The sequence below is a fragment of the Schizosaccharomyces cryophilus genome, assembly GCF_000004155.1.
Source record: "Schizosaccharomyces cryophilus OY26 unplaced genomic scaffold supercont4.9, whole genome shotgun sequence".
NCBI lineage: Eukaryota > Fungi > Ascomycota > Schizosaccharomycetes > Schizosaccharomycetales > Schizosaccharomycetaceae > Schizosaccharomyces > Schizosaccharomyces cryophilus.
Genome location: NW_013185632.1, coordinates 217,748 through 233,181, shown reverse-complemented (window position 1 = coordinate 233,181; position 15,434 = coordinate 217,748). Strand labels below are relative to the sequence as shown.

The following is a 15,434-nucleotide window of genomic DNA, read 5'->3' as shown; positions in this document are numbered from 1 at the left end:
CTGTCAACTGGCTTGTTCCTTTGTACACCCATTTCAGTTTGATTACGAAGCTTTTGTAGTAGTACAGTCATAGTAGAGGTGAAGCAAGTTTTCGTTTAATGGTGAAAATAAGTTCAACAGCTCAAGGAACTACTAATAGCCTTAACGCTTACGATTACGATCACGATGCTAAGGGTCTGTTATGTTAGCTTTCATCCCCAGTTCGTTTCAATAAGTATTAAAAGCTACTTCGCTTAATGTAAGTAGCGGTAGATATTTCACAAGGGCTGCAAACACATAAAGTGCATTTGCATGAATATTCATGCTATTTGTTTAACTTAGGCTTTTGTAAGCAGATTGGATTCGTTTTATTTGGAATAAGCATATTGTTCGTTTCGGCGCAACAAGAGGCGTCGCGTTCAATCAAAGAATGAGAAATAGGATAAACATTTCATTTGAAACCAAAATGGCTTTACATAAACTTTCAAATGATGACTGAATTTTTGTACCTCAGTAGGTAAAACATTGAAAATCTTCAAATGCCTTTTCCAGCTTTAAGCCAAAGGATTAATAACACGCATCAATTGAGGCTTGGGAGAGCTTTGGGTGTATCCTAACCAGAGGATGAAAGGAATCCAACCGTAATGGGTGACAGTTTTGCCGACGTTGAAAACCTTGATGAGACGCTCCTACTTTGTTAAATACTTCCTTTCCTTATGTCTACGTTAAAAATCCAGAGCAGCATACCTTTGATTCTTCTGTAAGTTGCATTTTGGTATTTCGTGAAAGACAGGTTTCCGTATGGTGGAAGCTCCTTAGATGTTGAGATTTGTGTATTAGCTATCGTTGCAACTCCTTATTATCTTTAATGAAACACGTTGCACGTTGGCTAAACGAAAACACCAAATTAGCATCAGAAGGTGTTAAGTATGAGGTGAAAAAAGGCTGTAAACATTTGGAAAGAAAATTAGAAAAAGATAAATAGATAATGTTACGATAGTACGACGAGTTTTTCAGAGCCAAAGAAACAAAAATATCATTTCCACGTCAAAGAAAGGGTTTACCAAAATCTATTAACAAAAGGAAAGGTTTTAAGTATTGGAAAATGAAATTGCTTTCATCGCAATGCCAAGGTATATATTAAGAAAGAAATTCATTAAATAAAATAGAACACAAAAACTCCAAACGAAAGACACATTTTAAAAAACCTTAAATTTAATAACCCAAGGGAGTCAAGTCATGCAATGCAATTATAAAAATGTAAATAACGAGATATAAGTATTCAGGAAAAAAGAACATAATAAAATAAATTAACAGTTTCCGTTTCAATTAAAAGAGTGAATAAATATGCTTTTAAACCATACACTTTTCTAAGCATATGCAAATACATTCGATGACCCATGAATGCACCATATGACTTATACAAATTTACAGCCTATCCGTAGCAAAAGCAGCGGATATAGAAAGCCAAAATGATCGAATGCAACATCAATGATAGCTCGTATAATCAGCACAGTTTTGCAAGCAAACAAAAAAATTTTTAAGAAGCAAAGGTACAAAAAACTAAAGAGCATTTAGCATCCAGAATTATAAAAGTATTAGTGTGGGTGTAAATAGTCATAGTTGTCGCTATTGTCGTGATGGATATTCGGGTATGCAAAATGTTCAGGATGCAGGACTTCGTGAAAATTCAGATCGGGCCTAGCGTGGTAGGAAGGGTGATCATGGAACAATAACATAGAGGTAAACTCCAACTCGCGCTGCTGTCTTTCACGAAGATCCGCCAAGTTTGCATGCTCGTTAGGGTTATCGGCCACAGCGAGGCAATGAAGACAAGGACGCTCTACCAAATGATGAGGTGAATCAGCCGCTATCGAAAATGAGTGTATTCTTCCACGAAGAAAGGGATAATGAGTTTCGGGTAATGCGTTCTGTCCTTCCATTTTTAATGGAGAAGCAAAATTCGTATCATGAGGTGAATAGCTCGAGTCGTTCGACACAGTATGTTCCAAATGGCTCATTCCATCAAACATAGGGTGGGTACTGGGATACTGTTCGGCCTCGGGAATATGTCTTATTTCATAGCCCATGTGGTAGGAAGGATGCAATGGATCATTACCGGTTTGTGGACCATCCGTTACCGAGGCACTCCCGTCTTCCATTTTTACTTCCGGGGGATGTTCATATCCTATATGAGGTGCTATATGAGGTGGAACTACGGATGGGTCATGTACTGACCATGGATGAGTCACATACTCATCGGTTCTACCAATTGTCGAATCCACAGACTGATCAGGGAAACTATGCATGGAATAGGCCGAGAAATCTGTCGGCATTGGAAGTTTAGGGTGCACAGGATGGATTTTGGATGAATCGCTTTCAGCGACGGACGGAGAATTTTTCGGGTAAAGTGGAAGATTTTCAGGCAACTGAAAATGCAAATTTTCAGCAGTACCGATTGGATTTGTATAGCTACGTACTCTCGATTTTCGCCAGGCAGTTTCTTCGGCAGGATCAAGTAAAGGAACGTCTTGTAAAACATTTGTCTGAGATGATTCGTTGTTGCTTGGGTTTGTCTGGGAAGATTTGATGGTTAACGACTCAAGCGTATCATCCACTCTAGTAGTCTTTTTCTTCTGGGCTAAAGAATAATTTTCTTGGTCAGACCGTCGTGTAGAGGCCATTGAACTTCCTCCTTTTTTATAAGGACCTCGTTTCATTCCTAAGGGACGTTTTTTGCGAGGAATGTCTATACACTGATCTTCACATTGTGTTTTTCGACAGCGCACGCAAGGACGGGACTCATCACATTTTTTGTTATCACGCTGACATTTGGCACAAGCATGTTTTGTTTGCTGACGCTTTTTCTTTACTTCACCCAGCTTTTCTTTAACTTTTTCAAAAGCTCCCAAACCTGAAATAGCTGAAGGCGCTTTTAAGCTTGAAAAATCAGGAGATGTATCGGCAGTTGAAGAAGACTGGTTCTCGATGCTTAAACATCGTACTGATGGTCTCGAAACAGTAGGTGGATCAGGCGCTGAGCAAACACGGTATAATGGAGCTGAATCTTGCAATAAAGATTGATCTAAGTGCTGATCATATTGCGGAACTGGATTGCCGCTTTCTAATCGTTCGCCTATTATATTGTTTGCCGGTGGAGGACATGAGAACATTGAATGGTGATTGGAATGTTCCGTAGGGACAGGTAGGTTTTTGGGAGCAAATGATGGGTCATCCGAATAAGTTAATGAATCAACGGCACTTATAGATGTAGACAAGGGATGGCCGTTTGCATGATGTGCAGAAGCTATACTAGGCAAAGGTCGAGGCTCAGATGAAGGAAGGTTTTCAAGGATGCCAGTGCCAGGAGGCAAAGGATTGAAATGTGGAGATACGGGATTCTTAGTAATAGAATTATCGCTAATGGTACCGTTCAATGGATGGAAAGAATGTTGAAAAGTACCATAAGGTGTGTCTGTTGCTGAGGTAGTAGCAGAGGCAGAAATGGGAGTGTTAGAATGAGTCCAAAGATGCCTCATATGCTGGTTGACCCAATAGAATTGCTCGTCGAAGTCATTCGTACATAAGGAATTGTGAGGTGGATGGGATTTCTCTAAGGAATTCTGAGATTCCAGAAACCGGAATTCATTAGCATTGAAGTTGTTTTCCATACAAAATGAAGGAAGAATGAAAACTTAGGAAAAATTTGCGTAACGACGAAATCGAATCTGCAGACAAGTATCTAGAAAAGATTGGCTATGTCAAAAAAACCCCAGCAAGTTTGATTCAAAAAGCCAACTTCCGTAATCAATACCTCGTTTCTTTTCAAATCCCTTTATTGAGCATAAAGCACGACCACACTCGACTGATGATAAAAATAAAGAGAAAGATTAAAAACTCACCAGAACCTTGATAGAAAACGATTTATTCAATATCTTCTTATTAGTAATACTTCGATTTTTTACTTTTCTTTATGTAAGACTATTGAAACTTTGACCGATGGGACTAGCCAGAAGAAATAGGGGTTTCAAAACTAGTGGCTTCGATTTAAATCCACCGATTCTTTTCGAAATAAAGAAAGTCTTTTTTTTTTTCTTTTCAAAAAATACGCAGTTTACGCTCGAAAATTTTGGAGGGTTGGTGGTGAAAAGTTTATCTGATATTGTCGTGGCAAGCACAATTGGCATAAGCATATCGATCGTAATGCGTTAAAACAAAGCTACGATGATAACGTTGGAATGTTATTTGTCCTTAAGCGCTGATCATTGTGGGGTACTCCACAATATGACGCCTTGCGTTGATTTGATTGAAATAATAAGAGTTGCCAAGGAAAATGCACACTAATGCGATAACATAAGTATAAAAGAAAGAGAAATGGATAGAAAAAAGAAAAACAAACGTCCTCTTGCAATACTCTTCACAACTGGTTGATCAAACCAAATATATCATATTATAGAGGATATTATACTTTCCCAATAAAAATGGACAGGCATAGGCAGTATTCGAGGTAAACCCCATTTTTTGATATCCTAATTGTTACTTTTTTTATTTTTGGGATTTTTTTTCTTTTGATTCATCAACAGTGGACTTAAACGTGAAAGAAAGGCCTCGCTGGCGAAATCACATAAAATTATATATGAATGGATAGCATCGTCGGTCAATCTTGTGAAATGTACGACGAGTTCTATCAGTCTTATTGCTTATTTTAGTCTTTTTCTGGTTCAACAAGCATAAAAACCGTTCGTGAAAATAAAATCCACCTTACGAAACACTCAAATAGTGAAACGTAAAGATGCCATCCATCTTACTGTAGCTACATCAACGCGTATATATTGGAAAAGATTCATTGACCGAATTAACATTAAGGATTGGAACAGTTGTAAACGAAGCAAACAAACACATTTTTAAGCTGCTACCGAAAATGAACAGAATCGTCAAAAGTCTTTTGTATGGCGTTGGTATGTTGAGAAGAAAGAACAATCGATCATGGTTGTCAAGTATAGACTTTCATTAGACGTTAACTTACTCTTTCTTTGCAATAGGAATCGTTGGTTTTGGTTATGCTACAATGAAAATCACTACTCCTTCTCCTCAGCATGTGATCGATTCTTTGTCGCCAGAGCTTCGAGCTGACTATGAGAAAAGAAAAAAAGACTCAAGGGTATGTATTGCATGAATGGTGAACAGGAAAAGATTTTCGGAACTCTTCCTTCATCCACTCCATTCTTCATCTGCAGATTCCTAACAGTGTATTAGCCGGCCGAAGGTGTGCTTCATATGATTGAGGAAGCCCGACGCAACCCAAAAGATATTTCCAAATAGTTCATAAGATTTTTGATCAGTTCGCCTTATATCTCATCTCATTAGTCGGAGTGCTTCCCTCATAAGTCATCTATGAAATTCATAATCGGTCTACTTCAACTAAAGGCTCCAAAGAACAAGTCGTATTCTGAAAAATCTATGTATTTGTAACATGCGATTAGTTTTTATTAATACAACTTTTAAAACGAAAACGTCTAATACCTAAACCAATTAATGATATTAAGGACGTAGCTTCTCCTGTTCACTTTTTCTTTACAAGTAACATTAGAAAAGACTAATCAACTCAAACAAAAAACAAACCGGTCTAAACCTTATACCAAGCCGATGCTTTTTTGTTTCATTTTTTTATTGTTAAATATAACCATTTTTACATCTCATCGTAAAAAGAAAACTCACTTCTTCAATCATGATAAGTATTAAACAACTTTTGAAGTTTTAAATTAAAAAGCATTATATCGGAGAGCCACAAACCATCCAATCACTACCAAGGCAACTAAAACACCAATAATTCCAAAGAACCAAGCCAACGAAGTGTTTGTGTCACTTGATTGACCAGGAATAGGAACGTTCATTCCAAACAATCCCGTAATCAAGTTCATGGGAACTAGCAGTGTACCAATTAATGTAATTTTTCCTAAAGCACTGTTCATTCTTGAGTTCTCTTCAATGGAATTTGAGGTCAACTGAGCTAAGTAGTTACTATGCGTTCGTGAAAGAATCTTTTCAAATTGAGAAAGATTCGATGTCATAGTAATTAAGTGATCTTGGATATCACCCAAGTATAACCCAATTTCACCCGTTGGCGCCATATTCCATTTTTCATTGCATCGTTTCGCAAGCATCTTGATAACATCTGCTTTGCCATACAGCAAACGGAACATACCCATTGTTTTCTTTCGGCATTCACCAATTCTTCGAAGCATATCACAGCTTTCATCCAGTCGACCCACCAATACGGAGTCTTCAATAGCTTCCGTTTCTGTCTCAATAGCACGAATTAAAGGGACAAATGCATCCGTAATGTCATCAATCAACGCATAGCAAAGCCAATCTGAACTCACGTCGACATAATCTCTCAGTTGACGAGCACGACGCCTCACAGAAGCAGGATGCGTAGTAGAGCTGAAATGGAAAGTCAAGAGGCCTTCGCGAAATACTATAATATACATATTTAATGGTTCCAAATAATCTTCTCCTTCCGGATCTTGTTCGAATGACCGGAAACATACAAAGTAATAAGATCTAAACAATTCAACCTTTTCTCTAGTTTCTTGAACACGGATATCCTCAGTTGTTAACGGGTGAATCGAAAACGCTTTTGAAAGCATTCGCATTTCACTATCAGTGGGGTTTAAGCAATCTAACCACCAGACACCTTTCTCGGCGCAAAGAAGAGAACGGAAACTATGTACCTCGTCTTCTAGCAAATCGGATATCGCAGCAGCATGAATTGTTTCATTTTCACCTGAAGAGAACAGGCTAAACCTATGAGGGCTTTGAGCTTTTGATCCTATAGATTCTCTATTGGGAGAAATATAACTCTTCAATGGTTTATTTACCTGTTTTTCGTCATTCACTGCTTCTGAAGAGGTCCCAGTAGAATCTCTTTGAGGACTCAAATCTTTCCAATGCGGTTCAAAAGGTTTGCTGACACTGTACTGCCTCGATCGACAGTTTACCATATCTGCCATTCTCTTCTGTAATTCCTCAGATGCAAAATTATCAAGCTCATCAAAGTCAATGCCATTATAAGCAAGCGATTCCTCTTGCATGGGGAAGCAGACATCTTCTTCGACATCTCTCGGTAACTCTGAATCTACATGAGAAGTCGCATCTCGATTTTGAGAAGCAACAGATTTAACTGAAGCAGATCCGTCTTCCTTTGTCATATATGTATCTGGCGCAAAGTTAACAGAAGGCCTTGAAGGTTGTTCTGCTAAGTTTGTATCAGACTGCGTATTCATCTCAGTTGGCAAATTCTGAGGAGAATTCATGGCAGCTGAGCAAGATTTGGTAGCACTGGATCTTCTAGGTGGTTCTAATGAAGATCCATCGGCATCAGCATTAGGCCTTAAAAGAAAGTTTTCATCGGGAAGTAACGGGCGGTGATTCGATGATAAATCAGTAGAGGAGGACGACGAAGACAATGAATCTGAATTCGAGTCGTTCTTTATACTCATAGAAGAAATTGAATACAAAGACTCAGAAGAGCTTTTATCACTACTGGAAAACTGCCCCAGGTGCTCTGATGAGGCTTTCATAGTAGGTTGACCAGATAAATTATACCCGTGGTGCTGGGAGTAGGAAGAATGATACGCATCAGCTGCACTTTCAGAAAACTGTATCAACCCAGAGGAATGACGAGAAGCAAGATTCCGTCCTTGATGCTTGCGGTGTCGTTTGCCAGACGATCGCTTCTTTGCATGACTACAATGCGCACACGGTTCGCTATCAGGAAGCGGACGGGGAAGTTTAGCCTGTTTGCGCCAATGCTTTCTTTTTTTCTTTCCATGACGATGACGCCTAGAAGAAGCAGCATGATGACCTTGCGTGAAATACTCTGAATTTTCAATGGGTGCTACAGCCGTAGGAAACGAAGGTGGTGCTACGGGCGTACTAGAAGCCGCATTATTTGATTCAGTGTCTATCGATGGTAAATCAAGCGGCTCGGATTCGGTGACACCATGATTTAGAGGAGACATTGATGCTTCATTGGCAGGAACAAGAGTAGTTTCCTCTGTGGAAAGCGAAGAATGCGGAGTACGGTCACTCCCAGAAGAATTAACACTATAGTCAATTGTTGCTTGGGAAGGACCGGCTACTTCCCTGGTCTCGTCATGTCTTTCGGTAGATGAACCCATCATTAGGATATAAAAATTAAAGGTAAATAGAAATGTTAAATAATTAAATAAAACAAAAGGAATAAAATCAGCTGGGACTGATTTTGGATTGAATCAAAGGAATAAAAAGCTAAATATGCTTAATCCCTTGAATCACAGGTGAAACTAGGATGTGAAAACAGGAATAGATCCAAAGTCTTCAAGCCAAGTTTGACTATATGGAGTAAATATGGCCTTGAACCCCTGGATTAAGGTGGCTTCTTCACGCTTCCCAGAAGCACGAAAAAGACCTGCGAACTTTGATGCACGAGCGCCAACTTTATGGGCTTTAAATATCAAACAGGTGGACCTTAACTGACAATCGTTGTTTCGAAGAAGAAAGAGTTTACTTCTTCTACTTATAGACACGATTTTAGGGAAAAGAAAACCAGATTCCTTAAATTTTAAAAAAATGTGTTGCTGGAAAGACACAAAGACCCGATGCTCAGATCTACTTTTAGGGACCAATAATACATTTCCTAAAAAACACTTAGCATAATGCAACATGATGCGTTATGTATAGTATTATATAGCCTGTTTGTATAATATTGTAATCGGGTATTCGATATGTAAATAGTTACATAGAAGCCGTTCGTTCGTTACTGCTTATACGAGAAAGTTGGCTAGCAGTAAGTGTTTGTGAGTGAAGATGAAGTATTTATGAATAAGGTAGAAAATGTATTTTTGTTTTAAAACTAATAAAAAAACGAATGTGTTATTTGCCATACCGGTATGGATGACTCTCAGAAAGATGATTTTGTTATAAAATAATATTTCGTTGTAATATTCTAATGCTTTTATTAGTATTATATTGGTCCCTACCACAAGCAGCTGGTGGTAGGAAATACCGGTAAACTACCTACTTCTCTCCACCATTATCATAACCGCGTTGTACGTGAAGGTGGTTAATCAGAGTAAAATAAAAAGGAGTTCATCCTAAGCGAAACCACCAAGTTGACTAATAAAGGAAACATACATAGGCTTTACGGTTTGTGTACTTAATAATCTCACAGAAGATCTTAAAAACTAGTTCCCACAAAAAAGCACATCTGAGCTAATCATAATGGACTATATTCAAACAGCTGTTTCTTCAGTTGGACGTCTTGGCGACAAGATCGATAGCTACAAGTCCTCTTTGAACCTTACCAACCCGGGTACTACTGAAAATTTGTCAAAGGAAGTTTCAAAAGATCTCTTGCTTTCTAACTATGCATTCACCGGAATTCGAGCTGATGTAACAAAGGGATTCTCTACCAACCCTTGGTTTACTGTTTCTCACGCATTTGCTCTTGGCAGCCAAGTGTTACCCCCTTACTCTTTCAGCACCATGTTTGGTGGTGAGCCATTGTTCCTCCGCGGAAGCGTTGATAATGACGGTGCTGTCCAAGCCATGTTGAACTGTTCCTGGAGCCCTAATATCATTTCTAAGGTTCAAATGCAAATTGCCGATGCTGCTATCCCCAGCATGTGCCAAATTGAGCATGACCACAGAGGAAAGGACTTTTCTTTCAGCGTTAAGGCAATGAACCCTTGGTATGAAAATAAGCTGACTGGTATTTACATTCTTTCCATGCTCCAGTCCCTTACTCCTAAATTATCCTTGGGTGTAGAGGCTCTCTGGCAAAAGCCTTCTACCTCTATCGGCCCTGAGGAAGCCGCCTTGAGCTATATGGCTCGTTACAATGCTGATGACTGGATCGCTACTGCTCACTTGAATGGTACTCAAGGTGATGTTACTGCCACTTTCTGGCGCAAGTTGAGCGAAAAGGTTGAAGCTGGTGTTGAATGTCAATTATCCCCTGTCGGCTTGAATCGTTCTGCTGCCTTGATGACTGGCCCTAAGCCTGAAGGACTTACATCGGTTGGTCTCAAGTATGAATTTGCTCAAAGCATCTATCGCAGTCAAGTTGACAGCAAGGGTAAGGTTGGTGTTTATTTGGAACGTCGCTTGGCTCCCGCTATCACTCTTGCTTTTAGCAGCGAAATTGATCATCCCAATAGAAACGCCAAGGTTGGTCTTGGCTTGAGCATGGAGTTGCCCGGAAGTGATGAGATGATTCAACAACAACAACAGTTGCTTTCTGGTCAAGCCCCCGCTGCTGCCCCTGCTGCCCCCGCTGCTTAAAATTCTTGGATAAATCTGTTTCTTAATGAATTAGCATATGAAACAGGATTTATAATCTATAAAATTCTACTATTCATTTCTTTACTTTCTCAATAGGAAGAAATTCGTAGGCTGAATTCCTTTGTTTAACAGCAGAGTTTTCTTTTTGGAGAAGCAACGTTTCATTGAACTGAGCTTCCATCATGAATGACAAGTGTTTAAGCAAAGCATGTATTGAGTAGCAAATTGTAGACTATAAAGCCTCAGAGTATGAAAACATGGCTTTTTCTCTTAGACATATTGGTCATTGTTGTTTACGACATTCGCCCGCAATAAATTTTTATTGAAGCAAAAGAACATTTTAACAATACCACTGTCAATACCACTGTTTAAAAACTTATAAATCTTCTATTTAATTCTTATTTTGCAGTCTCTTTTCTCATTGTTTGCTGCATACAGCTATTCTCTTCTTGAGTTGCCCCCACATGAGTGTGCCTTTTATGAAGTCTGCTTTTTCGCAGTATGATGGATGGACTTGGGCTGTATTTATTAAGTCGAAAGATTCTTGTTTGTAACAAATTTGTTCCTTTTTCTTTTTTTTTTTTTTTGAAAGAAAGAAGCAGACATTTTATCTTTTTCGAGGTAATGTTTGTTTACGCCGTTTCTTGAAAGTTATCAAAACACGTAAACAAATGAAAAAAAAACGAAACAAATATATTAGATAGAATCAGATTAAGACAAATGGAAATGGAAATGGAAAGGAAATAAAAATAAAAATAAAAATAAAAACTGATTTATAAACAAAAATTTACCCGTCAGGATTTGTAAATGGAGAAACATTACAGTTCAAACAAAAAGCACAAAATGAATTCATTCACACCAGCAACAAAATACGATTTTGGGAAACAAACCCATTCGCTAAGAAACCTATTCTCAAAGGATGAAATTTAATGAAGAGTTCTTTGTCCATTCTTCATGAAGGAATTCCTTCTGTTTACACAATTGTGTTCAACACGCTTTCTTAGTTAATTTCCATCTCACTATGTTATCTACCGCTTTACGATGCGCATCTCTATTTTATTTACTTGAGCAATCAACAAACTAAGTCTAGGTGACGTATAGTCAACAGTATGTTTTTAAACTCAGGTGCAGTGAACCAAACACAAACAACATTAAGAAATGAGTGGTAAGACAAGGAATTGGTGAAATGGATTGTTAACAGACTTTAGATGACTCGCACGTAGAAACAAAAGTAGTCTTGGATGCAAAAACTGGGGAAGAACGGACACTTTCCTATGAGCTATTCCAAGTCGTAGGCTCAGGGAGTTTTGGCGTTGTCATGAAAGCAAAGATTATAGGTAGCTCACAATTCATTGCTGTTAAGCGGGTATTCCAGGACAAGCGATACAAGGTAGGAATTCGATTTCACAGGCAGTTTCTTTTGACAACAAGCCTAGAATGAAGCATTGACCAATAGAGTTTTTAGTTTCTATACTTTCTTTGTTTCTTGATGATATTTATGCTAACCGCTTTTGAAATAGAATCGAGAGCTCCAAATTATGCGTGCCATATCACACCAAAATATCGTTAACTTAATTGCGTTTTATCATACCCATAATCCAACAAATGACGAAACACATTTAAGCTTATTGCTTGAATACTCACCAGAAACAGTGTTTGAGGATATGAGGTGGTACACCCGGCGTCACAAATCTCTGTCCATGCTCTCCATCAAAATATACGCATTTCAAATTTTCCGTGCTCTTTCTTATTTGCATGGCACTGGAATCTGCCATCGCGATATTAAACCCCAGAACCTTTTAGTCGATTACCGAACGGGTGTTTTGAAACTATGTGACTTTGGAAGCGCAAAAATTCTAGTTCCATCAGAGCCCAACGTTTCCTATATTTGCTCACGTTATTATCGGGCACCAGAATTGGTGTTTGGAGCAAATCATTACACCACTAAGATTGATGTCTGGTCGACCGGATGTGTCATAGCGGAATTGATTTTAGGACGTCCATTGTTTCCTGGAGATAGTAGTGTTGAGCAATTGGTTGAAATCATAAAGGTCCTTGGTACACCTTCTCAACAAGAAATCACTTCTATGAATCCTAATTACGTTCACCATACATTACCAAATGTCCGTCCACATTTCCTGGAATCAATTCTTCCAAAAGATGTACCAAAAAATGCTTTGGATCTGTTAAAGAAAATTCTAGTTTACGTACCCTCCAAACGTATTTCCGCAATTGAGGTTCTTACTCATCCATTTTTTGATGAATTGCGCGACCCGAATGTGAGATATAGTGTTGAACGAGATTCTGATATTCATGATTTGCCGCTTCCTCCGCTCTTTAATTTCTCTTTGGAAGAGCTTTCTATTCGTCCTAACTTAAATAAGAGCATATTACCGCCCCACACATACGAAAATCTCGACGTGGATATAAATAATTTTGAGCCTGTTTTAGTCAAACAGGCAAATATCGATGTCTGAAATATTTTCCCCCCTTTTTTTTTCCGTGACGTATAAATCGAGCAGCTTATGTGCATGATCACTTTCCTTCAATGCGGCATCTTTTCTCTCTTTTTAAGGCTGCCTTTAATACGATTTTTTAATGTTCTAAATTTTGTCCTTTCATTTACACAGCTTCGAAATCGTATTTTCATAAGGCTTGATATATTGGTGTTTTATTTCTTTGGCTTTTCTCCCCTCACTCCTTTTTTCTCATTTTCCTGCGTGTCATACATTCATTTTTTCTCATGCTTTGAAAGTATCTTTCTGCGTTTTAGCTCAACGTTTTATATTTTACCTGTTCACGCTTAACATGTGTGCCGGTTTTTTTATCTCTAAACACAGCATAATATTTAAGGGGTTGATGCACGAAGGCATTTTCTTTAGAAAACAAAATGAAAAAATATAAACATTACTATCAGGAGTGGAGTTATGAAAAAATATCTGATTATAAAGTCTCAAAGTGTATGCTGATCCATAAATAGGAATTCTTTCATCCAATTTCAGATTTCAAAAAGGGTTGTACATGCAATACCTCAAAGTTCAAGGAATAGAAAAGGATAATGAGGAAACAATCAAATTTTGATTCATTCACAAATAATATATATACATTGCCAAAGCGACATGAAAGATTCCAACGAGTACTTGAAATCCAACAGTGTCTAAGCATTGAGAATTTAAGGAAAGAGATCATTGAAATTATGTGTCATCCTAATTAAACAGCAAGGAGATTATGAAAGTAAACAGAAACAGAATTATTAAAGCTGTAAATTGTAATGATAGTCATCATTCATATTGCCAGTAATCCAAAGAGTAGTTGCACTAATCATAAAGAGAACATTGCAGATAACGTTGGCAATACCCATCGTAAGAGAATAACCAGGAACGACATACTTGAGAATGAATACCGTAAAGCTTCCACCCAATCCACCTGCGAGTAAAGCAAACCCAATAAAGAGAATGAACCGAGCTTTTCTAGCTAGGCTTTCGTCGGTATATGCAAAGGAATCACCACTAAGGCGAGACTTGTCAATTGAATTCACACTAAAATTTATCAGTTAATAAAATATTGAACTCTAAGAGAAAGGCGAAATGCGGAAGGACATACATAATCATGCCAAGGACAGAGCATAAAAACGGGATCCAGTCGATAAAGGTAATATGTAACGTGCTGCCATAATTGAAAGCGCTATAAAGTGCTGTATCAACAAAAACCCAAACAGCAGACGCAAACTGAACTTGGTTAGTGTCTTACCACTTAGGAAATCGAACAAATAAATTGTTATTGCAACTTACCATGACACCAGCAAAGTAAACCCCTAAGGTTCTTGAAGAAAGATGGAGGGATGACAATCGAAAACGAAATAAAGATGTATCAAACAACGGCATTTTCAATATTCAGGTTCAAGGTACTTTAGATTATATGAAATATTAAACGAAGGTTTCACTTTAAAAAGCTAATTCAACAAGGCCAATTCTGAGCAAACTGCTTATCAAGAATACAAAATAACAGCCTATATGTGAAAGAAAGCTTCCGCTAATTAAAAATATTGATTATTTTATAAAGTGCCGTCGTGGTTTGTTAATGACACGTTTAGCTATAAATATTAGACATTGCATCTATAATGTCAATTTAGGTAACATGTTCCTTTTAAAGAAACAAGGTATTTGTTTATCTTAAAAGAAGCGAGAGGGAACGAGGAGAAGAAAGCAAATTGATCATTGTCTATTTGTATTTTTCTTATGTGAAAATGTTCTTTATGAATTCAATTTTTGGGAATACTGCTTGACGAATGCGTTGATGTGGTGGTGCACAAAAACGGAGGGGTTTTCGTGCCGTTCATTGAAAGGGGCTCTTTCATGAAAAGGACTGGCAATTTTTCATTCTGGTTATGTCGTGTTCTAATGAAACGAGCTTTCAAATGCGTTTTCTCTTTGAACAAAATTACATTTAAGTAACGAAAACGTACTTTTCTCGTTAGTATATTATCCAGTGAGATTTCAACAAGCTGGATGTTTGAAAATATACGATAGCAAAAGCGTATGCATGGAACCAATTTTAAGGAAAAAGGCAGGGATTAACTAACGACATTGGTCGTTTGCCAACACTTCTGTCAGACAAAAACCGCTTTGACAGATGTGCTTTATTCGTACTTTGTAACCTTCAACCAACCCCATCAAAGAAATGGAATGGGAAAAAATTGGACAAGCCAGAACTCGAATCTGGGACCTCTTCCATGCTAAGGAAGCGTGATAACCATCTACACCACATGCCCATTTCGTTATTGAAAATGAATTAATACGGTTATATTTCATATCGCAGTTTTTTATATGTTTTTAATATCTCATGACTATCAACTCTAGTTACGGTAATAACAGTTTGTATACTCGGTTGCTTCATATATACGAAGTATCGAAATCATCTACTAGATTCTTCACCTACAATTTCTTCTTACTTAATATATACGTTGCACATTGAATAGAATCATAATCCATAATATCATTAAATATGTAAAATAAACAACTTTCGAATCAGTGCTACCGGAGCCAACTGACATAAGCTAGATGCTCAGCATCTTTAAGATTGTTGTCAGGAAGAGTAATTCCGCATTGATGCATGTCTCGCACATACAG

At 37.9% G+C, this 15,434-nt stretch overlaps 7 protein-coding genes and 1 non-coding gene across 8 annotated transcripts; 3 read left to right on the top strand and 5 right to left on the bottom strand.

Moving 5' to 3' along the window:
* Window positions 1-244: 244 nt before the first annotated feature.
* Window positions 245-799, bottom strand: SPOG_04366 (TOM complex subunit Tom7). The gene is made up of 2 exons (XM_013170442.1): window positions 727-799; window positions 245-668 (listed from the first exon to the last, which is right to left on the bottom strand). Exons 1-2 carry the CDS (start codon window positions 748-750, stop codon window positions 534-536), a joined length of 159 nt encoding a protein of 52 aa, XP_013025896.1. The 5' UTR covers window positions 751-799; the 3' UTR covers window positions 245-533.
* Window positions 800-1,105: 306 nt separating this feature from the next.
* Window positions 1,106-4,698, bottom strand: SPOG_04367 (transcription factor). Its single transcript, XM_013170443.1, has one exon. The coding sequence runs from the start codon at window positions 3,648-3,650 to the stop codon at window positions 1,578-1,580; it is 2,073 nt and encodes a 690-aa protein (XP_013025897.1). The 5' UTR covers window positions 3,651-4,698; the 3' UTR covers window positions 1,106-1,577.
* On the top strand, window positions 4,229-5,544 carry SPOG_04368 (membrane protein complex assembly protein). Its single transcript, XM_013170444.1, has 3 exons — window positions 4,229-4,937; window positions 5,022-5,140; window positions 5,236-5,544. Exons 1-3 carry the CDS (start codon window positions 4,901-4,903, stop codon window positions 5,299-5,301), a joined length of 222 nt encoding a protein of 73 aa, XP_013025898.1. The 5' UTR covers window positions 4,229-4,900; the 3' UTR covers window positions 5,302-5,544.
* SPOG_04369 (CorA family magnesium ion transporter) lies at window positions 4,999-8,602 on the bottom strand. Its single transcript, XM_013170445.1, has one exon. The coding sequence runs from the start codon at window positions 8,163-8,165 to the stop codon at window positions 5,742-5,744; it is 2,424 nt and encodes an 807-aa protein (XP_013025899.1). The 5' UTR covers window positions 8,166-8,602; the 3' UTR covers window positions 4,999-5,741.
* Window positions 8,603-9,034: 432 nt separating this feature from the next.
* On the top strand, window positions 9,035-10,676 carry SPOG_04370 (TOM complex subunit Tom40). Its single transcript, XM_013170446.1, has one exon. It carries the CDS (start codon window positions 9,244-9,246, stop codon window positions 10,303-10,305), a length of 1,062 nt encoding a protein of 353 aa, XP_013025900.1. The 5' UTR covers window positions 9,035-9,243; the 3' UTR covers window positions 10,306-10,676.
* A 749-nt stretch (window positions 10,677-11,425) lies between these two features.
* Window positions 11,426-13,545, top strand: SPOG_04371 (CMGC/GSK protein kinase Gsk31). Its single transcript, XM_013170447.1, has 3 exons — window positions 11,426-11,470; window positions 11,514-11,695; window positions 11,826-13,545. The coding sequence occupies exons 1-3, from the start codon at window positions 11,464-11,466 to the stop codon at window positions 12,780-12,782; spliced, it is 1,146 nt and encodes a 381-aa protein (XP_013025901.1). The 5' UTR covers window positions 11,426-11,463; the 3' UTR covers window positions 12,783-13,545.
* Window positions 13,206-15,030, bottom strand: SPOG_04372 (vacuolar sorting protein Vps68). Its single transcript, XM_013170448.1, has 3 exons — window positions 14,097-15,030; window positions 13,909-14,033; window positions 13,206-13,844 (listed from the first exon to the last, which is right to left on the bottom strand). The coding sequence occupies exons 1-3, from the start codon at window positions 14,187-14,189 to the stop codon at window positions 13,559-13,561; spliced, it is 504 nt and encodes a 167-aa protein (XP_013025902.1). The 5' UTR covers window positions 14,190-15,030; the 3' UTR covers window positions 13,206-13,558.
* Window positions 15,003-15,076, bottom strand: SPOG_16403. The gene has a single exon. It is a non-coding gene; the product is annotated as a tRNA-Ala (tRNA).
* Window positions 15,077-15,434: the final 358 nt, after the last annotated feature.